Genomic DNA, 25012 nt, shown 5'->3' with positions numbered 1-25012 from the left:
TGAGGGTCGGTCGAACTATCACGTGATCCTGCACAGTACGCTCTTTCGTATTCAGCCCATTTCGAAGTGTTCAAAAGCATTTTTATTTCCCATATAAAATTAAAAGGTGTGTCTTTTGACACACAAACCAGTTTTATTTACTTATTTGTTCCTTTAGTTCTCATTTTTAATATTTGCGTCAAGATTTACATCGCGTGTTGAGAATTCTGTTATCTGGCAACGCTGATAACGCGCGGCCGGCGGTGCTTGGTGCCGCGCCAGCTTCCGCGCGAGCGTTCATAGCGCGTCGCGTTTTCGCGTGCAGAAAAACGCGCCATGTGGTCCGCGCTTTAGTCGGCGCTAATGGTGCGCAGTTGGTGAATTTAAGCCGCTCACACACTGCTCGTACGTCATAGAAACGACACGGGCTGCAGTCATGATTTCACTGCTTTCACGCCTCAATCAGGTTTCAAGCGTGTGTGCTTCGTGCATATGTATGCTTTTAACATGTCTAAAATGGGTTTTGATATGACCAGTGTGACGGGACCCTCATCTTCAAGGAAGGCCTCAGACAGTGTTTGCAGCGTCTCTTTTGTAAAATGCATAAGCAGTGGGACCGCCGCTTTAGCGTTGGACGTTGGCGGTAGCCGGGAGAGCCAAGACAATTCATGCTGTTTTCTCTAGCAGTGATATTTTATTTCCAAAGCTTGCAGAAAAAAAGTCAAAAAGCGAGAAATTAACGGAGCATATCGTAAATGGCAACTTCCGCTCAATTTAGTGCTTTTTTTTTTTTTTGCACCGAAGCAGAAATTAGAAATTAGATACGTTTGGATCTAAAAGCGCCCGTGCAGAAACCATAGTCGTAGTCCTTGATCTTCATCTCCACACTGTCGTAGGGATAATAGTAGGATTCTTCTTGGCCTTTGATGTGCCAGGTAACACCGAGGGCCTTTGTTGGCGAAGTGTAGGTGAATTTACGTCCGTTAAGATTTGCCTCGTTGCAATCCTTGAACCACCAGCCACCACTTAGTCTTGCGGAGCATCTGTCTCCGTCGGGTGGCTGCGTCATGCTCTTCTTGACGGTGAACTTCTGTCCGTTGTGGTAGGACAACGCGTCGTAATCTGTGCATGCCAAAACACCAGTGTCAGCCAAGCGAGGGTGTTGACGGCTCTTGCATTATGATATTCTAACAAGCAGCAAATATAAAATATTATGTTCTGTGATATAATATGTTCTGTTATAGGCAAACATCTAGAATCATTTTACTGCGTCAGTGAACACAAAATGATTTTCGTTACTTCCAAACTGATTTGCATACAAATTGTTTAGACGCATTGATTGACACAACTGAACTAGTAACTTAAATTACAAATCACAGTACTTTTTTTCTGAAGTTAATGCATTTTAAAATCTGGTCCGAAAGGCTCCATGGTAACATTGACAACACTGAAAACGCGACGCCAAAAACGTGACGCTAAGTGGAGCAAGCTACCGCCCGCTACAAAGGTACGGCCGTTATCATTCTTCAATCCATTTATTGATTCCTATATAGGATTACTATATGGGGACAGCACAGTTTGTACTTGTTTGGTGGCGTGCAATAAATTCTAAGCTAGCTCACGCCAAAAAAAAAAAAAAAAACGCTTAAAGTACAGTGTCGTTTTAAACTGTCTGCTCGACTTCCAAGTTATACAGCGTGTGACATCACACTGCTGGAGAACGCGGGAAAATTTGAATGTTGATTTTGGCAGAACCTTCATTTGCTGCTTTCTCAATTGCTAATCTGAATGGAGAGATAATAAATAGCAAGTTGGGAAGACTAAAGCCTGGGTTTTCCGAAAATGCATTTAGTCTGACTAGTTCGACAACCCACTTAAAGTGTCAATAATTAATGTCCGGAATCGTGCTGGGGCTTCAGCTGTACCAGTCACTACGGATGTATGCAGTTGAACTGAATGGTAAACAAAACCTGGTAAGAAACAGCAGTCAAAAGTTAACATGATAGCAAAGGGCCAAACCGCGGCTCTCGAGCCGCGTGCGGCTGTTCACGGGTCCAAGTGCGGCTCACGGCTCCTTGGTAAGTCTGCCCCCTTTCTCCTCCCGTGTCACCAAGACAAAACAATATTCTACAATAAAAAAAAAATAAAAAAGCTCATAGTCTTGGCAGTCTTGTACTAGACAACGTACATAAAACCATATTGCTTTTCGGCATAAAGATGCCCCATACATGGGTAAATTACTCTCAAAATGTAATTTAATTACATTTACAATTACTTTGTTTTAAAAGTAGTTTAATTACAATTACAATTACTAGTAAGTGAAAGTAATTCATTACGACTACAAATTACTTTTAAAATGTAATACAATTACTTATCTATGCGAGCGATTCGACTTGGGCCATATGACTTTAAGCGAGTAGTTAAGAATGCAACGCATTTGTTCTTTGCTTGCCCCACTTAGGAGGAGGCTTAGGCATCGCTGTGTAAATGTCATGTATTGTACGTTACTCGTGTGAATTATGTTAAATTATTAATACTACTGGACAGTCTGGGGCAATGAAGTCTTACATTCTTTTATTTTCAAGAAATAATATTAAATTAGCTCATATGCTCGAAGGAGCCAGATCGGTAAAGTAAAATCAGGTTGACACAATTTCGCTAGCCAGGCAAATAAATATACGACAATTAGTCTTCTCAGAATATTTTAATAGTGTTATTATAATCCACACGTGCTAATAGGAACGCATTTACACACAGACGTTTTATGGTATTGTCCTGTCATGTACCTAAATATGCTATGTGCCTTATATATATGTGTGTATATGCGCGTCTGTATGATGCGTATGTATGTATGTGTGTGTATGTATGCGTGTATATACATGTATGTATATACATATGTATATGTGTATGTGTATATATGTATATGATTTTTTTGTTATCTTTAACAGCGTGTTTAACTTATGCTGTTCTTCTGGTTCTTTTTTATTTATTTATTTATTTGCTTAATGTTAAAAGCTGAAAACTTAATGTTATTACTTCATGTGTAGTATGTCGCCGTGTGCCAATTGTAAGGCTGCAGAGGCCTTGTCAAGTCAAACTTTTGACTTTTTGCCCCTGCAGCCTACATCAGTTTCTGATGTGAAATAAAGGATTGATTGATTCATTGATTCATTGATTTATTTACATTGAGTTGGAACTATGATGGTTCAGAATTATGTAAGAACCGAATCGGGGCTCCTGAATCAATGGTGACAATATTCCCAGGTGAGAAGTCAGTCTCCAAAACGCTGAATCCAATATGATACGAAGTAAAGCCAACAGAAAATAAACTTGGAACTGCGAGTGTGTCACCGAGAGCTAGGCCGCTGGTGCGGGCACTGAGGCTTTCAGAGGCATTCCGCCAGAGCCGCAGTCTTGCAAAAGTAATTTGTAATTGTGCCCGAAATTTTGCACTTACTGAAGCTAGAAAGTAATTAAATTACTATTACAATTCCTTATAGCCCAAAGTAATTAAACGCAATTACAAATTTAGAAGAAAGTAATTAAATTACATTAATTCAATTAGTGTACTTGAATTACTACTTCCTTTTGTCCTGCGGCTCTCAGAACGTTTATAGTTTTGTTTGCATCTCTAACCCCATGTCACTCTGGCCACCCCTGTTATAGCACATCATTTTTACCATCTCATAAAAGGTGGATCATGCCGGCCTGTTTCGCGGAACATGAGCCGAATTGTTCGTGCGAAACTACACGTCACACAGAAGATTTTAATTTCGTTCTAGTTTCTTAAAAGGGTACATTCAGAACAATCATTACCGTCTGCGATAACGAAGTTCTGAATTAGGTTTGGGAATTTGAATTTCTAAATTAACAAATTTAAACGATGTTTCAGCTAGAAAATAGCTAACAACCGTCTAGAATCACAAAATCAGCGCACGTAGAAAGACAGAAAGCACCCCAAGCATTTACAGCCTTTCAAAAACAGTTTGGGCTTGTTTTCAATTTTCGGTTTTCTATCGGCAGAGCCGCAGAGGTCCTGCTCCCTGCTGACAAAGCGCTCAATAACACGCGCCATTCCACATTCTTCGCATTTGTTGCGAAAGGCACTGCGGCAGAACCGATACCTACCTTGATGAGGACCCTCGTAGTCGGCAACGGTCAGCTTGTAACCCTCCTGTTTGGAGCCGACGACGAATTTGTGATAGAGCAATACTGTCGGTTCCCTTTGTCCTATTTTTGTCAGTTCGATTCTGAGAGCTTGTTGGTTGTTCGGAAAACTCGTAAGTGCATGAAGATTATCAAGACCTTTGACGGAAGGAAAAAAATGCGCTTAGAAATAAACACGAACACCCTCTCCAAATGGTAAGACTGACTCATAAACCCTCCATGACGTGAGGTCTCACTCCTAACATGAGCTGCAGGAATGTGCATGGCGCTGACTAAAACCATAGATCAAACCAAGCTAACGATAGTAAATTGAAACAAGAAACACCTACAAGAGTAGCGACTCACATTTTTCGTTTCACGATGCTATATAATCATATGCTTCAATAGCAGAAAAATATGCATTGAATTATATAAAGATAATTGTTGGTATTCATTAGCAAGCTAAAATGCTGGCAGAATAAACTTATTTGTGAGAGCTTGTTTTGAATGGTGAGTATCAATGTTAGTTGCAAAGCAAATAAACACAGATAGGCTACGTCACCCGAGGGTATCTTTATTGACTGGTTTTGTTTTACATGTGAACCAAAATTAATATTAATACTACTGGTGATTTCTGTTTAACGCAATATTCTTGTTTCTTTTTGTTGGTTTGGGGGAGATTCTCAAAGGAGAGTTAACGTGGCTGACAGATGTGATGTGGGCCACGGGGCATTTAGCCCACTAAAGTCCGCGGGAAAGTTTACCCCGTGACGTGACGCGAAGGTGTCACGTTACACCCACGACTCCAACTGTCTATATGTGGCGCCACTCGTTTATCAAAATGGCGGTAATAGTGAGGATCGGAGATACGTGATGGTATACCATTTTCTAGGCCTGTCTCGTGGTGTGCTGACATTACTGAGCGACACGAATTATTCCCGCTTTGGCGAGGAAGCTGGAGTAGTGCGCAGGCAGGTCGCATTTTTCTCCCGAAAGCAACAAATATGCGTAGCGTAATATTGACTCCACGGTACAGTTTTTTTTTCTTAGGGGCGAAGCTCCTTAGGGTCTAGCCTTGTCCGGCGTCCGTGCTCACATCAATTGCACTGCCTCCGAAATCGGCCCATATAAAAAAAAAAAAAAGTACGTTTGTTTAGGGGCTCGAATTGGGAACCGCTTGCTTACGAGGCAGACGTCTTAACCACTACGCTACACTTTTTTTTTCTTTATTGCACACTACGCTACACTTCAACGTTGCATGTAGTCGCTCAACGTCTATACAGGAGATGGCGCTGCGGTCAAATGCTCAACTGCGTATATAACCACGATCCATACAACACATTCTCTTTCTGACATGGACCGTTGACTTAAGCGGTGGAGATGCGTTCCCCCCGCTTCTAGCGGATCCAAGCTGATCCGCTAGAAGAACCACTGGCTCTGCATTTCACCCACCATTAAGCAGTAATAATGAAGTTGAAACGCAATCCGGAACTCCGCACCACCTATGAACAATAAAATCAGTATCATCAGCACCACCACAGCTTCGCCGCAATGAACATCATTCACCACGTGGAGATGCGGCCCCATTTTTTTTAAACATAAAGTCACGAGCAAAACAGAAACCAAATGTATAAAGCAGGCGAGCTCCTTAACGTTCCACAGGATTCTAAACCGGCGAGGAACGGACGACAAAGGGAAAAACACACACATTTTCCACCTCATCACTTTGCTTCACTCATAAAGATTGAGACGTGTGTGTTTGCGCCCTTGTCGTCCGTTAGTTTCTGGTTTAGTATGGTGTGTACCAAAAATACTGTTTTGAAGTCAACGCCTCGGTATAGACGTTAATGTCGGTTTCACACCTACCGACAAATGTGTCTCAGAACGTAGTTAGTGAGTTAAATAATATTTTGAGGCACTTAAAGATGTGATCTTAAAAGTCATTCCACTTTAGATGTGTTAAACGGGTAGATCATTCTTTAAATCGAACACTCGTATGTTACACATCGAGTTTTGCGATTTTTAGAGATCCATCCCTACCGAAAAACCCAGTATAACGTTTCTCTATCTGGATTATAAAACTAGACATCTACATGGATTCTATCTGGATTTCATGTTTGCAGAAGTTATTCACTTGGCATCACGCTGCTGTTACCTGATGACGTATTTTATGATCATCCTTCGGGCACAGCACAACGCCGCCGACGCCGCTTGTTTCTTAAGTATTGTGAAAAGTGAAGTCGTCCTAGAGGTATAGGACGACTTCTAGGATGACCGCAAGGATGACGCCAAGGCAATGGGACAAGTAATATCGCTCGATGAGCGGAGCGAGCCGCTCAATCGTATATACATTTATCGGTTTATACGACGCTTTTTCGCTCATCGGGACAAGTAAGCCTTTCGCCTAAAAACATGTTTTACGAATGCTGTCTAAAATATTATTAAAGTGTTGTTTACGAAGCGTCTAAATCTCAATCTTGTGCTCTTGGAAAAGTCCGACCATAGCTTTATGCAAGACACATTGAAGTGGTCACCGACCACCACTCTTTGTGCTGGCTTGCTTCCCTTAAGGACCTAACCGGACTCCTCGGTCGGTGGGCGCTAAAACTGCAGGAGTATGATTTTAATATTGCCGCGCGCAAGGCTGAGAAAGCAACGCTCGGTCACGGTCCTCCAGAAAGTTCCCGTTTATTCATGTACCGCACGTAACTTCTATCATTTATCCCTGCTTTTGTTTTCTAGAAAGTGCGTGTTCATTCTCGCCCCGATCACGCGACGCTCGAACCGCTTTCGCCGAATCTTCGAGATAGCGGCGCACTCTAGATAAGAGGCCGCCCGCGACCTTGTCGAGTCAGTCTCGCCCCAGCGCTCGATTCTGCTGACACGCCGACTTCGACGCCCGCGACGCTCTGCTTTCTTCTGTTTCCTTCTTTATTTTTGGCACAAGTTCGCCACATTAAACGTTTATTTATTTCTGTTTATTTCTTGTTTATTGGTCACGACTCACCACCCGTGACATTCTGGTGGAGGTGCGGGGTAACGATCCCCGTACCTCTCGCATATCCTGATGCGCGGCGTGAAGCATATCCTGATGCGCGGCGTAACGATCCCCGTACCTCCTGCGTATCCTGATGCGCGGCGTGAAGGACGACATTTTCGGTGGCCTCGTACGCAACCCACCGACGACGATTCAAGAATTTGTAACCGAGGCGACGAACATTGAGCGTGCACTGCAATCCCGAGCCAGCCACTACCAGAGGCTACACGGCGTCAGCGCGGTTCCGCCGTCCGCTTGCGACCTTGGCTCCAGCATCTCCAGCATTCGCCAGATCATCCGGGACGTCGTCCGGGAGGAAATTAAGAAGCTCCTGCCTGCTACCCACCAGCCGGCTTCGGTGTCAATAGTCGAAGTTGTCCGCGACGAGGTTCAGCGGGCAATTCAACTGGAGGCTCCTGCCAACGTAGCTGCACCCGAGGAGCCCACCGTGACCTACGCCGCAGTGGCCCGACGGCCACCGCCTCCTCCTCGCGCCTATGTCGCGCCGCCCCGACGCCAGTCTCCTGCGCCGCAGCACGACCGACGCCGCGACGAGCAGCCCCAGTACGCCAGCCAGGAGCCCCGTGTACCCCGGAAGACCGATGTGTGGCGAACGGCCGACCGACGCCCGCTCTGCTACCACTGCGGGGAAGCCGACCATGTGTACCGCCGATGCCCATACCGACGACTCGGGCTGCGCGGATTCCACCCAAACGACCCGCGCCCCCGGTGTGGTGAACGCCCTCGGGAGATCGACGAGTACCTGCGACGACCCCAGTCCCCCGAGCCTGCGTCCCGCCGAGAGTTCCGGTCGCCATCGCCCCGACGTCCAGCTTCGCCGATGCACCGACCCCGACGTGAAAGCCTGTCACCCCTCGCTCCTCACCGGGGAAACTAGGCGCGGCAACCCCTGGAGGTGGAGTTGCCGAAGACAACCGACGTAAAGAGCCTCCAAGAACGACGGAGCGCTCCCACTCTCCCGACCCCAAGCATCACAACGACGCTCCTGCATCGGTGTCTAACAACCTGAACGTTGTGATCGACGGCCTCGACGCATCGGCACTCGTGGACACCGGAGCAGACTACTCAGTCTTGAGTGGGAGGCTCTCCCGCCGCCTTCGAAAAGTCATGACGCCGTGGGAAGGACCCCAAATACGAACCGCCGGAGGACATCTCATCACACCAGTCGGGAGATGCACTGCTCGCGTCGACATCCACGGTGAAACGTGCCCTGTCAAGTTCGTCGTTCTGCAAGACTGTTCGAGGGACGTTATCCTCGGAATGGACTTTCTCTGCGAGTATGGCGCCGTCATCGATCTCGGAACAAACCGGCTGACGCTACGAAAACCTGCTCCACCAGCGGAGGGACCCCAAGCGACGTCACCCACGGTCCGAGTCCTCGCAAACCACGTAAACCTACCACCGCGGTCGAGTGTTTTCGTACTTGTCGGGATCGATGAAGCTTCCTGTGGCGAAGTTCTTCTCGAGGGAAGCCTCCAGTTGCTCCTGGGAAGAGGCATAGGCGTCGCAAGGGGAGTAGCTGAACTTCAGGACGGGCGGACTGTGGCCCTCGTGACGAACTTCCGAAACGAAACGCAACACCTCACAAAAGGTGCAGCCGTGGGCCACATCGAGAAACTCCGAAACCCCACCGAAATCACCGCGATTACTGACGAATCCTCGCCGCCCCAGCAAGACAGTACGTCGCCAGCGCAGCTCGACATTGACCCTAAGCTTCCGGACCCTAAACGGCGTCAGCTGGCTAACCTCCTCGCCGAATACCGCGACTGCTTTGCGACGTCGTCGAAGATGCGCCAGACCGCGGTTGCCAAGCACCGCATCGTTACCGAGGACGACGCGCGCCCTGTGCATCGATCGCCGTACAGAGTCTCCGCTAAGGAAAGGGAGGTGATCCATCAGCAAGTTCAAGAGATGCTGAATGACGACATAATCCAACCTTCAAGCAGTCCATGGGCCTCTCCAGTCGTGCTGGTTAAGAAGAAGGACGGAACTCTTCGGTTCTGCGTGGACTACCGGCAGCTCAACACGGTTACGAAGAAAGACGTCTACCCACTCCCCCGCATCGACGACACTCTAGACCGGCTGCGCCACTCTCGATACTTTTCATCGATGGATCTGAAGAGCGGATACTGGCAAATCGAGGTCGACGAACGGGACCGAGAGAAGACAGCCTTCGTCACGCCGGATGGACTGTACGAGTTCAAGGTGATGCCCTTCGGACTATGCACGGCGCCAGCAACTTTCCAGCGTGTCATGGACACCGTGCTGGCAGGGCTGAAGTGGCAGAGTTGTCTCATCTACCTTGACGACGTCGTAGTATTTTCAGCTGACTTCGACGAGCACTTGAGACGACTCCGAGCTGTTCTTCAAACCATTCAGACCGCCGGACTCACACTCAAGCCGTCAAAGTGCCGGTTCGCCTATGACGAACTGAAGTTCCTTGGCCACGTGGTTAGTAACGAAGGCGTCCGCCCAGACCCCGAGAAGACGCGCGCCGTCGCGGCATTTCCAGCGCCGACAGACAAGAAGGCCGTGCGAAGATTCCTTGGACTTTGTGCCTATTATCGACGCTTCGTTCGGGATTTCGCAAGGATTTCCGCACCACTTACGAATCTCACGAAGGACGCCGAGAAGTTCGAATGGGCCGAGGAGCAACAGCAGGCATTCGACGAACTGAAACAACGACTCCAGACTCCTCCTGTGCTTGGACATTTCGACCAGGATGCGGAAACAGAAATTCACACGGACGCAAGTAACGCGGGACTGGGCGCAGTACTAGTCCAAGTGCAAGAAGGCATCGAGCGAGTCATCGCCTACGCAAGTCGGACATTGTCCAAGGCGGAGAAAAATTACTCCACGACTGAGAAAGAATGCCTTGCGGTTGTCTGGGCAATAACGAAGTTTCGTCCGTACTTGTACGGGAGCCCGTTTCGTGTAGTCACGGACCACCACTCGCTCTGCTGGCTTGCGAACCTGAAGGACCCGTCAGGACGCCTCGCTCGATGGAGTCTTCGACTACAAGAGTTCAACATGACAGTGGTCTATAAGTCAGGCCGCAAGCACAGCGACGCCGACTGCCTGTCCAGAGCCCCCGTCGAAACCCCTTCCGGCTGCAGCGACGACAATGACGACGAGTGCTTCCTAGGAGCAGTGAACACCGACGATATGGCACGACGTCAACGGGACGATCCTGAGCTGCGCGCATTAATCGAGCACCTGGAAGGGGGCAGGAGTACCGTGCCACGTGTCTTCTCACGAGTACTGCCGACCTTCGCCATCCGACAAGGTGTACTCTACAAAGAGAACTTCGGGAACAACAACTCGCCGTGGCTGCTGGTAATCCCGACCGACCTTCGAGGGGAGATCTTTCAAGCATGTCACGACGACCCGACGTCCGGACACCTTGGATACAGCCGGACACTGGCCCGTATTCGTGAAAAGTATTACTGGCCCAAGCTCCCCAAGACCGTCCACCTGTACACACGATCATGCCACGAGTGCCAGCGACGCAAGAAACCTCCGACGAGGCCGGCCGGACTCCTGCAGCCTATTTCTCCTCCAACTGCACCCTTCCAACAGATCGGAATGGATCTACTTGGTCCTTTTCCGCCTTCGACGTCGGGGAACCGCTGGATCATCGTCGCCACAGATTATCTCACGCGGTACGCCGAAACGAAAGCTCTTCCTTCGGGGACTGCTGTGGAAGTTGCCAGGTTCTTCATCGAGTCCATCGTCCTCCGCCATGGCGCCCCCGAAGTACTGATCACAGACCGAGGGTCATCGTTTATGGCACAGTTGACCCAAGAGATCCTGCGTCTAAGCCACACCGAACACCGTCGAACAACGGCATACCACCCGCAGACCAACGGGCTGACGGAGCGACTCAACAAGACAATCGCCGATATGATCTCTATGTACGTCGACGTAGAGCACAAGACGTGGGACGAGGTGCTGCCCTACGTCACGTTCGCCTACAATACGGCGGTTCAAGAGACCACTGGATTCACTCCTTTCCAGCTGGTACATGGTCGGAAGGTAACGACCATGCTGGACGCCATGCTGCCCCATGAGCCATCTGACAACGAGAGCGACGACGCCCAGGCGGTTGCTCAACGCGCCGAAGAAGTTCGCCAGCTCGCCCGACTCCTGATTCAAGACCAGCAACGCGTCGACGCCGGCCGCTACAACCTTCGTCGCAGGGACGTCCACTTCCAGCCCGGAGATAGGGTGTGGGTATGGACGCCCATCCGTCGCCGCGGCCTCAGTGAGAAACTGCTGAAACGGTACTTTGGACCATACAAGGTACTTCGTCGCCTCGGCGAGCTGAACTACGAGGTGATGCCCGACGGAACACGAACATCGTCACGCCGCCCACCACGACCTGAGGTCGTCCACGTCGTGCGCCTGAAGCCGTACTACGCTCGATAGGACTGTGGACCTTTTGTGCTCCAAGAGACTCTTTAGTTTATCGTTCTTTTTTATTTTGATTTGTTTTACACTGCATCGGGGCGATGCACTTTTAAAGGGGGGAGTAATGCCGCGCGCAAGGCTGAGAAAGCAACGCTCGGTCACGGTCCTCCAGAAAGTTCCCGTTTATTCATGTACCGCACGTAACTTCTATCATTTATCCCTGCTTTTGTTTTCTAGAAAGTGCGTGTTCATTCTCGCCCCGATCACGCGACGCTCGAACCGCTTTCGCCGAATCTTCGAGATAGCGGCGCACTCTAGATAAGAGGCCGCCCGCGACCTTGTCGAGTCAGTCTCGCCCCAGCGCTCGATTCTGCTGACACGCCGACTTCGACGCCCGCGACGCTCTGCTTTCTTCTGTTTCCTTCTTTATTTTTGGCACAAGTTCGCCACATTAAACGTTTATTTATTTCTGTTTATTTCTTGTTTATTGGTCACGACTCACCACCCGTGACAATATCGTCAACAGAAGTGGTCAAAAACATCAAGACGCTGATGGCCTCTGCCGATGTACGCTTACCCTTAAAGGGCCTCTGAAAGGAAAAAAAGAACTTTTTTTTTTAACAGTCTGTTGGGACACGCGTGGCACTAAACAAATTTTACGCGAAAAAAAAAATGTTTAGAGCGGTATTCACGGCGATAAATTTATTTGAAATTCTGCACGCAAAGTCCATGACGTCACGAAGTGGTCATTCGCTCAATGCGATGGTAATTCGCTCTTTCCACCTCGACGCGAAGGCGAAACCGGTCCACTTCTCCTCCAGGCGCTCGGCATGCCGAGATGAAAAACAAGTAGAAATGAGGTGACTAGCAACTAAATCGCGTCTCGGGTAGTGAATATTTCTCTAAAAATGTTTTCTTTTGCGTATTATTAATTTTTTGACACGGATGTCCCAACAACACTGTTAAAAAACTTTTTTTTTTCTTTCCAGGGGCACTTTAACACCATTACTACACTTGCACTATACACAAATACAACAGCTTCAATCACTCCTATTTCCTGTGAGACTTTGCCTTCCGAGCAGCGTGCAGATCGTGTGAATAATTCAGATACTCTCCCACTTGAGAGGCAGCAATCCGTCCAAAAGTTGACGTTTTACTAACAAAGCTCAACAATTGTTTATATTGACGGGATATTGTTTTGTCAAAATTATGATCCACAGGGTAAGCGTTGGCTCCTTGTCATACCTCAACACCTCTGACAAGAGATATTACAAAATCTGCAAGATGAGCCCCCTGCCCGCCATCTCGGATTCCTAAAACCTACACAAGAGTTTGTCATCCATGGGTTCTTTTGGCCCGGAGTGTATAGTGCTGTATTCAAGTGCGTCAGGAGTTTCCAGCTGTGCCAGCGTCGAGAGTGTCCCACATCAACTCCCCCAGGACTTCTCGAACCCATAGCTCCCCCTCATTTACCGTTCGTCGTTGTGTGAGTTGACCTATTCGGACCCTTCCCAGAACTGGATAATTGTGTATATCGACCATCTAACATGTTACGTAGAAACAGCGGTCCTTCCCAACGCTACAGCACCCTAAATTGCTGCGTTCCCGCTGAACCAGGTGATTCTCCGCCACGGAGCTCCACGTACTCTCATAAAAGATCGCGGACGGTCCCTTTTGTCTACCACCGTGGAGGCGCTACTTAGTTACTTACCACTAAATTTCTTTCTCATGTCAAAAAGAACTTGAGATGAACACCAGAATGATGCAATGACGTTACTTCCAAGCCATGTATATTGGAAACTCGGCCGAACACGCGTATCATTGTCTTTTGAGGCCATGGCGACGCCTTAGACATTCTTTGTTGTTATGGAATCACTATCGACGCTCTAATTTGTTCACGCAACGAATGCGAAAAACAGTACGGCCTTTCGACACGGGCTTCTGGCCGGGGCCATTTTTAGTGTTCGTGCGTATGGCATGCACGTGATGTGTTTGCCTTCAGAAGCAACAAACATGCGCGTCCTGGGCTGTGGAGATCGCACGCTGGGCTGTAAATTTTTAAAAATTGAAATGTTGGATAAATTGAGCTCTAACTCTACTGCTGATATATGCCGCAGCACACAAGACGACCAAGAAAATGACCAAGATCTGGAATGGGTTATACAAGCCAACGAAGCCAAACCAGCGCTGAGAGCCTAAAGACTCTGGTTAAAATTCACGCCCGACGTTTCCAAGTACGGACAACCACTGTTGTGCGAACATTAGAGACACGGCCACGAAAGATTGCTGCACTGCCATTGGCTTCCAAGAGCCTCGTGTGGCACAGGCATTGTGTACTGGCGCATTTGACGTTGCTTGCAAGGCAAACACAAGCACACCAAGGGACTTTGCTGAAAGTATATGCCTTTTCCGCTTGGTCTCGGGGATCAAAAACCACGGTGTCGTGTGCATGTTTTTATGACTGGATTGGTTGGCATAGCTGATGAGATCGGCCGCGGTCTATTTGAAAGTAAAGGCGATGGGCACGGCGGTAAACAATGCAATTTGGACGTTGCCATGGCATCACTACGTCGTACATCCGTTGCCTCTCATTGATCCCATTTATTGTGCGTCGTTGCCGACATAAATCACACGACGGGAAAATCTAGCCGACATGCAAAACTAGAGTACCTCAATGTCCTTCTGTTGAGGGTGAGGCCATCGTTCGTAGAACCTGATGACGACAGCACGCGCTCACATGGAAAATAGAAAAGTTGCAGGAAACAAAATGTCGCCCTAGCACAGTCAGCGCCACGAACGCGTGCAGGGACATGCTTTTTCACGCGCTTCAGAGCAAAGAAATAAATATAAGAGTTAAAAAAAAATTGGTAAGGTGTCATCACCCCAAGCCACCGAGCCCCGAAGCAAAGTGCTCATAAAGGCACGCTAGGCAAAACCGATCCTAGCAGCAAACGCGTGCCGCGAGCCACCTTTCGTACGAGCTCGAGAGAAGAAAACAACAGCAAATGCTCTTGCAGCTTGATTCTGCTGTCGCCATCTCGTCGAACTTAAGGAAAAAGAGTCTGTCCCGTCCAATTTATTTACACATATACTACAATACGCAGGGTGTTTCACTGAAGGTGGACAAATTCGATATTGCGAAAACTACGCGTTGCACAAAAAAAAAATGGCTTGTGTCGTTTTGTTTTTAGGCCAGGGGCCCACTTAGGCAAATGATTAAAGTTTGAGATAACTAAGTTGTTAATTATTTTCGAGTAATTAATCTTATAAATATTGAGCTTAAGGACATGGTTTAATTTCGAAACTTGCTGAGCATCATTGAAACACACTAAATAAGAGAATTGAAGTGCGATAGAAGACACCCCGATAGAAAAGACCATAAATAAAATATCATGGTCCATCAAACTTTCTTGATGGTTCGTCAAACTTCTCTGATGGCCCATCAAACTTCCCTGATGGCCCACCAGGCTTCCTTGATGGTTCACCAGACCTTCTTGATGGCTCTTGATGGTCTATCAGACCCTCCAAATAGACCATCAAAGAAATTTCGATGGTCCATCATACTTCCTTGACGGCGTCTGATGGACCATTGAAAACGTCTTCTTGGTTCGTCAGTTGCTCCAATGGCACCTGATGGTCCACCAGACTTCCTTGATGGACCATCCAGAGCGTTAGATGGTCTGTCAGGTACTTTAGTGGCAGCTAATGGTCCATCAAACCTCCCTGGTGGACCATCACAAGCGTTTGACGGTCGGCCAGAAGCTCATAACTGCATTTGATGGGTCGTCAGACCATCAGGCGATGGACCATCAAAAGTGTTTTGTACCATCAAATCGCATTTATTTATTTATTGCATGTTGCCCCGCAGTGCCAAGAGGAATTATTTCAGGGGAGGGGGGTGTAGGTGTGAGAATCCATTTGCACAAGAATTACGGTCGTCAGATACAGAAACATACAAAAAAAAAAAAAAACAAGTTCGCAAAAAAAATTGTGTTGCTTTGACAAAGTATAGGCATTTCCACGATTTATATTCTGCGGTGGCTGTTATATGTGACGACAATATTCCATCAGTCTTGGGCGCGCGTTGTTGCAGTGGTTCTGAGCGAGTGCGTATTCCTCTGAACTCGATCGCATGCATGCTTAAACCAATCGCATATATACTGTGAACGACTTAAGTTTCGCGAGAACCTAATTTTCGCGAATTTCGCAAATCGCCGGCAAATCGCGAAAAATAGTTCCCGCGAACAATTCCGGTAAAATTTGAACACATGAAAATCTATATTGAGATTATACCGCGTCGCAAAAATTAGAACCCGCGAGTTATTACAAAACTTCAGATTTGACCTAAATCGCGAAGTATTGAGCCGCGAAAAATACGTCGTTTACTAGTATATATATATATGAATACAATAACAGAACATTTTTAAACCCGCTCACACCATCAGAATTAACTGTCGATTGTACGACAGGCCTACTTGATGGTGCCTGAGAGACAATCAAATATTTCCTGATGGTGGCTGATGGACCATTAAAGGCTTCTGCTTAAAGGTCGGACCTTCAAAACGTTTCTTGCTGCGACTGACGGACCGTCGAAACGTTTTGATGTTGCCCGGGTGAGAGCATCAGGATATCTCGATAGACCATCAGAACGAAAAAAAGGCTGATGGCGCTTCTCATGTCATCTTTCGGTGGTGGAAATAATGTGACCACATTCAGGAGGTTTCAGGAGTGGCCGAGAGAAGGCGCCAATGATCTCGCGTCGCTGCGCATTCGTGAATTACATTCGGTGCATAAAGCTAACAGCGGCGTGGCTCGATAACAGGGTGTTCAATTTCTATTAATCCGCCTCAACAATTGTCCTGGCATACTCGAAAGGTAACGAAGGCACCTTCTTATAAACTCAGGTACGTTTTTGCAACCATAGTTTTGTTTTAAACTGTTTTATTGTCCGTTGCTGAAAAAATTTGTTGATCTGCTTTCTATGTCAAGAAAATCATGTTTACAATCCAAGTGGCAGAGAATGCGTCGAAAAACGCACTTTGCTTCATAGGAAATTTATTTACCAGGTGCACGTATACTATAAACTAAATATTTGCGAGAAAAAAAAGAAAACGTTTACGAAGCCGCGAATGCGCTAGTACGAGGCCTGCTGCATTCTCGGGCCGACGAGGCTTAGTGTATTGCACGCTGTCGCACGACGCCGTCATGCCCAGCATAGATGATGGGGACAGAGTGTAGATAGCCCCGCAACAGACACCGAGGAAGTTTCTGCGGATCGTGGAGTCTTGAAAGTAGTGAGTAGATTAAACGCATTTTCTCTGCTATTTTGTTTTTGCTGTTTGATAATTCAACGTCCAATCATTTCCAGATAGAAATATTAACATGCCATAACCTAAATACAAACATTGTTTGCAAGTCTCTACGAGGATTTCGGAAGGTACCCTAACACTTCGGATGTTCTTTTTTGAAATAATAATTGGCACAAAATAAAGTCCACAATTGACTGTAATGGAATCTGTCTTCTGCCGGTACATATGTGTAATTAGAAATTCATACCGACCAACAGACGTTCGCACCATCAAACGATCACACCATCAGTGTCCCAAAATACTACAGATCATCAAACCATCATGCCATCAAGCCATCAAGCCACCAAACCATCACACCATCAGGTTACGATCAGGTAATCAGAACAGCAATGTCCCAAAACACATGAGACAATCAGCCTGATGGACCATGAGGATTTTTCCTGGTGATTTTTTCGATAGACGCGCTGCATTTTACAGCTTCTTAAAAACAGCAGAACTTCGACGGGTTTCTAAGTTTTGGTTTGCAATCGGAGCGCTTCTGGGTACCTACGGCACCGCACCCTTAGGAGAAATAGTGCAACCAACATTTTGCTTCGCTGTGCTCGCTCAATGCAGCAGAGGCAGCTTGCACTATTTCTCCACAGGGCGCGGTGCCGTCGGTGCCGAGGAGCGCTTCGATTGTAAACCGAAACTTAAAAACCAGTCGAAGTTGTATGGTTTTTGAGAAAGGTGTAAAATCTAGCACGTGCTCTCTATCGCACTCCAACTTTTTCATTTAGTATTTCTGATGATGCTCAGCAAGTTTCCAAATGAAACCGTGCCCTTAAACTCAATGCTTAAAAATAATTACACGAAAATGATTAGCAACTTAATTATCCTGAACTTTATTAATTTTCCCTAATAGGCCCTTGGCTTAGAATCAAAACGACACAACCTTTTTTTTTTTTTTTGGTGCGATGCGTAGTTTTCGCAGTATCGAATTCGTCCACATTTCTTGAAACACCCTGTATACTACAATGTATAATGTTCTCTCCATGGTATTAAAATGGAGGTTGGAGAAACCTCTTGTATGTACTACCATACGCTCTTCCAGATTTTTCTTCTAGGTAATGTAAATCTTAAAATTGTTTGAAAATGCGCTCAAAACGGTGAAAACACCCATATGTTTAAAATTTATTAAGAATCTACAGCCCTTTCAGGGGAAAACCTAAGGGTCGTACGACCTTCATGACGTCTTCGTAATGAACCTCCGAAAGAATCAACACTCTCGTGCATTCCTGAAACTCAGGTTTGTGTAGCGAAATTCGCCCACTTAGTGACGAGCGGGTGAATCTACTTAAGGGTGAACGGAGTATAGCGTGATCGCTAGAGCGCTTCGCGTTCCCGCCGCAAGAGGGCGAGCAAGGAGGTGGAGAAACGAGTCCGAACGCCCGCATGAGCGTTTATACCTCCCACTGCCATTCGCGCGACAACTAGTGACACGGGACAAGCGAGAAGTGACGTTCACACTGCAGGCAAATGGCGAGCCGCTTTCGAGAGTTGCCTAACGACGGTCAACGGTGGACCGGCGGCTGCCTGGCATCGTCACTCGCAGCGGAAAAATTTCAAGAGCAAGCTACTCAAGACAGCGAGGATGCCTGCGTTGCCAAGGCAAGATATGAAGATCGTCATGCGTCCCAGGGGAGGCCTGAACCTTGGAGAAATTTCTAGATTCGAGATCAGCCGAGCCATCGCCCCAGCTGCGAACGTGAGTGGCGAGGAGGTAACGCAAACGTCATCTGCCCGGACAAACAGCAAAACATAGTCGTTTTAGTACGTATAAACGAGAGAAAGCAGACCGCTACCCGGCAGTCAGAAACCTCACTATCAACGGCATTGCACACGACGTCAGCGCCTAGGAGACCGCTCCCCACGGCACCGTTAAGGGCGTCATCAGGGGTGTTCCGTCGACGGACACTATTCTAGAAATTGAAGAATCTTAGTTCAAGACTATAATTCGACTACTGTGCAAGTCAACCATATCGGTAAGACGACGACGGTGATCATCGCATTCGGCGGCGACAAGGCCCCGAACCACAGATACGGCAACCTGTGGGTCGAGTGTTCGCTGAATCGCAAGCAGATCGATATGTGCTACCGGTGTGGTCCCCCTGCCACCAAATGGACGTTTGCCCAAACCCAGAAGACAGGATATGCCGTGGTCGTGGAATGAAGAATCACGAAGAAAGCCACGTCTGCAGTAACCCCAATTGCAGCCTCTGCGGGGAGAACCACCTCACCACAGACAAGAAGTGTAAAGCAAGGTTCAAGACGCCATACGTCGTTGGTAAACGGCGTTGGGAACGTAAGCAACGAGAAGAAGAGATGTAGCTGCAGCAGCCGAGGGTGCCAGCGTGACAGCAGATAACGTGGCAGGCGTCGGACGGGCGTCGCAGCCGCTCCCAGAGAAGGCGAGGGAGAAGCAAGAGCGCTACCAGGTCACCATCGGCAGCTGCACACTTAAAATTTTTACACTCTTATTCGTGTAAATGGCTCGTCCTCTGGCTAACGCCTTTATTCGTGTAAGGGTGTTAGCCGCCGGAGGTGGTGAAAATCGTGTTAACTGCTAACACCCTAAAAACAATATGGCGGCCAGTATGCGACAGGCGATACGAGCCTGGCGAGCCGTACGCGGCTTCTCGCCGGAGCAAGAGCATACGGCTCGCACGCTCGTTTGGTGTCATCTGTAGGCGCAAAAAACTTTCCAAACATCTCTATGTCCAAGCGCCAACACCGCAAATAATACGAGTAAGGCCGAAACCGCTGGAGACTGAACAGCCGAGACTGTCGCCGAAGTCTCGCTCGGCCTGCTCAATGCCGGTCGCATTTTCATCGCATCAGAAGCGCTTATAAAGAAGGGATAGCTTTACAAAACACTGACAGGCTGGCTTTATTGAACAAAACGCCCACTTGCCGTGGACAAGTTGACAACGAATCGCTCCGACACCCTCTGTCGACAGCGGCTAGGAGGTATCGCACTCGCGCTCCGTGTGGCTCTCGATTAACTATCGCCTGTGCTCACCTCTGTTACGTGCGTTATCCACTCATGAACGTTTGTGCGTGAACAGCGGCATTCAGCACCTAGAACACGCGCTGGGGAAGCCGCCTAACCTCCTTTTGTTGCAATCAGGCAGCATAACACGGCGACACAGCTGCCAGCGGAACCGAATAACTCGGAGCGATCAACACGACGGATGGACTAATGGCATCCAGCCCTCTAATAGTTATAGATCACCAACCGCCACACTTTTAAAATTGGGCGGCGACAACCCCCATCTAGCGACGAAAACAAAAAGTGATAAACATTTAAAAAAAGAAAGCAGCAATATTTTTTGCTGCCCACCGCGCGGTTACATTCACTCACAACATCGACATACACACAACACTGTACATACAGAAGCGCATACAAGCACAGATCAATAGCACAACACTCTACAAATAGTACATACAACCTACTAATACAAACCGACAACTGCCCCGAGCGGTATATATGCCCTCCTATTTCGCGCATCGGTTAGCCCAGTGACCACGCTAGTCTTAATCAAGATATGAAAAGATTACGCCAATTTTATTTTTCAATAATATTTTTTCTGCATTTGTCTTAGGTAGGTACACATATCCCTTAATAACTTCTTACAGCATAATGTATTATAATGATACGCGCCTAACTTCTAGTAACTCAACGTGAGTGACAAGAAAAAAAAATCGTGTGAATTCTGTCTGGCAACCACACTCGCGGCGTGGTTGCTATGGCGACGCTGTTGGTACGCGCGCCGGCAGCCGTCCAGCTGGTTCGGCCGTTCGGCTGGTTCGGCTACGGCCGAGTGCGCGAGTCCACGGTGAACGCCGCGAACGCAATCGAGAAAACAAAGCGTCGAGTACTGAAGCTGTACGTAATCGAGTTTCCGCCCGTTCGCTGCCGAATTCTTCGTAGTCTTCTTCCGCCCGTTCGAAAGGGAACAGCCTACCAGTACGATTACCGCCGTGGCTTCAGTGGCTTCATCTTCGGAGGGAACTGTCAACTGAATTAGTTCCAAAACGCGGGTGCATCAGGCAGCGCAACGTGGCGCGGTTCACGCACAAAGTCGGTAAGTAAACAAAACACTCAATGCCGTTCCATTCTTTTTTTTTTTTTTTTATTTACGGGGGCGCGCGGTGTTTCTGGGTGGCTCAAGGTATGGGAAAGCAACCGGAAAAATCGGCGTCTGATCGACCATGGGGTGAAAATTTCAAGGCGTATCGTACGCAAACGACAGCGTTTGCCAGCGGAAGACTCGGTCGTCCGTGGCGAACGCATTTTTAGTATTTTTAAGGATGTTCTAGCTGCAAAAGAAAGGAGCGCCTTAAAATTTCACAAGGTAAAATACACTGCTGAGGAAACGACGCCCCTTTGCGTGCAGGCGCCGATTTTTCCGGCAGAGTTTAGCGCGCTGTAAAATGCAGTGTGCATTTAGGGAGAGTTTTGGCATAATATAATGTTGCTCATTGGAAATAAAAAAAAGAAATGCTGGCATCATATGTTTACACACTCTTAGTCATTTTTGGAATCTTAAGTACCCTTTTTGTGGCAGGTATTGGACGCCAGCACATTTTACGTAGGAACGAAGAGTGGAATCCGGCCAATTCCCTTCCACATTAACATCAAATGAGTGCTGTGAAAGCAAAGAAGAAAGTGAGGGTGAAACAGTTCCTGCAGTAGTAAGTGCCAGAAACAAGAAAAGTGCCCCGAAGTGGAAAATATACTCCCTTGAAAAGGATCCAAAAGAAATAGAGGTTATCAGGTATACCGCCGAGCGTCACAGACCTGGACACTCCATTTCAGTTTTTTAAATGCCCATGCCCTGATGAGCTGTTTACAGCGATATTTGAGGGGACCATCCTGTATTGAACTCAATGCCACCATGAACACCATTTTCGGGTTCTGGTCACACCTCCACGCAGGATGTCCTGCTTCAGATCAAGGAGGATATCCTTGACAGAATCTCCTGTACGACAACGCGGGCGGTCCTAGCCCTGGATATAAAGGGCGCCTTTGACAACGTCAGTCACACGCTGGTGTTCGAGAACTTGGCCTCAACTGGGTGCGGGCCCCGGATGTATGATTATTTGCGGGACTTCCTGAGCAACTGGATGGCCACCATCGGAATCGAGTCCATCCGCACAAGCACCATCCCGATACCGAGCAAGGGCAACCGGCAAGGCTCGGTCCTGTCACCCACCTTGTTACCTGGCGATGTGCAAGCCGCCTCCTCTACTGGAACGGATTCCCCGGATGAAGCACACACTATATGCCACTCTATGTGGACGACCTGACGATTTGGGCTACGTCGGGATCGGACAGCGGGAGGCAAGACTTCCTCGAAGAAGTCATTGAGACGGTGCAGAACTACCTCGAGGCCGGCAACCTCCAGCGCGCCCCTGATAAGTCTCAGCTGTTGCTCCTCCGCGCGGGCAAGCCAATTCCCGAAGAAGAAGAAGGCGGACATCCGCCTCACGTTAAAGGATGGTACCCCCGTGCCGGTGGTGAAGCGGGTTCGGATACTGGGGCCTTCACCTCCAGCGGGACGGCGGAGCCATTGCAAGTACACGGTCGACCGACTCGTCAAGACAACCACGCAAGTCATGCGCATGGTGAGAAGGATAACGAGTCACAGACACGGGCTCTAGGAGTCGGACCTGATCCGGCTGACCCAACCACTCGTCATGAGCCACATCGCCTGCGCAAATCCGTATCTCAACCTGACCTGCTGTCGAGAGGTAAGGGCAAGATGGACGTGATTATTCGCAAGGGGTACTAGCTGGCACTGGGGGCGCCGCCGTACGCGTCGAACGCCAAGCTCCGGCTGCTAAGTGTAAACAACACCTTCCAGGAACTCATCAACGTGCACCTAGCCAGTCAGTGGGAGCACCTGGCCCTCACACTGAGTGGGCGGCATGCCCCGAGCTCGCTCGGCATCCCCATCCCCGCATCGCAATGCGAGGCTATCCAGCTGCTGCTGGCCCTTTGCGACAAGATCCAGGTGGCACCAATCCCGTGAAAGCTGAACCCATCTTTGCATCCAGGTCGCTGAATGGCTCCCGGTCCTTTGATTCCGCTTGGTCCCGTCGTGTAGCATAGGGCCCCTGGTAGCAATCGGTTGCTAGCCCAGCATTTAAGCATACTCCAGCCTTTTTGTATGTAAAGCAAAACAATTACTGCAACTGAATACTTCTTACCTGACAATAATCAAAGTTTGCACTGCTCAATGCCCTTCTGTTTTATCTAAAATACCGCAACTAAGTGCTCCGAGTACTGGTCGGAGCACTGCGGTGCAGGTGAAGTTTCTACTTCACCTGTTGCCCTTCTGTTTTATCTAAAGTACCGCAACTAAGTACTCCGAGTACCGGTCGGAGCTCTGCGGTGCCAGGTGAAGTTTCTGCTTATAAAAAAGTGTCTGCCCAAAAGCTTGCTTCGGTACCACGAGCTGCAACAGGAAGCCTGATGCAGAGGCTTTAAGAGCAAGCTCCATGCTTTGAATGTTGCTAAGCATGCGCGCTTATGCAGTGCAACTGTCGTTCAGGACAACGTGCTCATTCTTGGCATTTCAGTTTCACTTGCACTTAAAGGGATGTTGAACCGAAATCTGGATTCCATAAAACACGGCGGCAAAAGCGTGTAACAAGATGCTATAAACACCAAAACATCACTCATACAGCGATATTTCGAATGGATGACCTTACTTTTAAAAATAGGAGGCGCATTTGACAGATTTGTTTGTCTTGTTTCTCCGAGAAGGAAAGGGAACGACCTCGCGTCTTCTCCGCCTCGCCGCCTTGAGGGGGCGAAGCAGAGAGGAGAAAACGAGATATCTTGACGTCACGCGCCTCATCGGCCTTGTTCAATCTCAACCTCTTTCTCCAAAAATACGACCGTCCATTCGAGATATCGCCTTGTGACTACGAGTAGTGTTTTAGGGATTGTAGCGTCCCGCCTACGGCTTCTGCATCGTTTTCTGAAATCCAAATTTCGGTTCACCAGCCCTTTAAAGGGAAACGGAGTGTGGCAGCGATTGGATGATTTCTTGTGTCAGCCGGAGTTGCCTACCATTACCACTGTAGGGCAGCAAAGGCTACAGGTATGCAAGAGCGACTTTGAGAAGCGCTTTCGCAGAACAAGAGCTTGCGATAGGGCGTGTACTAGCTCGCACTTGTCGCCTTCGACCGCGCTGTCACCCTGGCAAGCCTTCGGCAACACCTTCAGAATGCCCGCATTCTTCAAGAAAGCCACAATGTTATGAATATACCACAACAATGCCTGGCCTTTATTTTTTTCTAAAAAAGAGCATTTATGAAACTTTGAAAATGCAGCAGTGCACGCTCATTACCTTCGGTACTGCTTAGTACGTGCTCACTCACGCTCACCTTATCCAGGCTGAAAAGCTTGTGCTCGGACGGGGCATATTGAACACTGGTGGTGTCTTTTGACTGAAGTAATATACAAAGTATGAACAGGAGTGATAAAGAAACACAACATTTAATGCCGGTCATCTCCACTTTTAAAAAGTATCTCAACGTGAGATTAATTTGACATTTCGTAGCAAGGGTGATGAATTCCAGACAGGGTGACACAAACCGTTTTGATAAAAGCGTAAAAACAAAATGTAACTACTCCATACAGGTGCCTAATAGTTTGATGACTAGGAAACAACACGGAGGACTAGAGAAATGTGATGAATATAAATGAATAAAGCTGGTCATGAATTGAAGCATACTTAGGTATGTGAGCCACACAACTTGCAGCTGCCATCTCAAGAAAAACAAACAATGATTTCGAAAATCGGAACAATCCTGGCAGGAGTTTCACAGACTTTGGCGATTGCACTATGTGATCAGCAATCAGGCTACAGGTGTTTTCTTGATTGTATTAGTCACCTTGATTGCAACTGGCCGTAGATGTGAGTAGATTAGAATAAGACAAAGCCTCTCAAGAAGGCAGCTCGTATTGTACGTTTCTGGCCATGGGCGAAGCTGAAAAGCCAGTAGGCCGCCATGACCACAGTAAAGCCTTCGAAAAGCCAAATGGTTCCCTCCT

At 48.0% G+C, this 25012-nt stretch overlaps 1 protein-coding gene across 1 annotated transcript in view; it reads right to left on the bottom strand.

Moving 5' to 3' along the window:
• Positions 1-748: 748 nt before the first annotated feature.
• LOC115309252 (ficolin-1-like) overlaps positions 749-25012 on the bottom strand; it is an 80805-nt gene continuing 56541 nt past the window's right edge. The window contains exons 4-5 of the mRNA XM_040211858.1: positions 4108-4284; positions 749-1101 (exon numbers count right to left, since the gene is read on the bottom strand). Of these exons, the coding sequence (XP_040067792.1) occupies positions 797-1101; positions 4108-4284 (482 nt within the window). The 3' untranslated portion in view covers positions 749-796. The remainder of the gene's footprint in view (positions 1102-4107; positions 4285-25012) is intronic.

This window comes from Ixodes scapularis, unplaced genomic scaffold (genome assembly GCF_016920785.2).
Source record: "Ixodes scapularis isolate PalLabHiFi unplaced genomic scaffold, ASM1692078v2 PGA_scaffold13__105_contigs__length_92229423, whole genome shotgun sequence".
NCBI classification, from domain to species: Eukaryota; Metazoa; Arthropoda; class Arachnida; order Ixodida; family Ixodidae; genus Ixodes; species Ixodes scapularis.
Note: the sequence above shows the minus strand (reverse complement) of the source record. Positions and strands in the feature narration are given on the sequence as shown.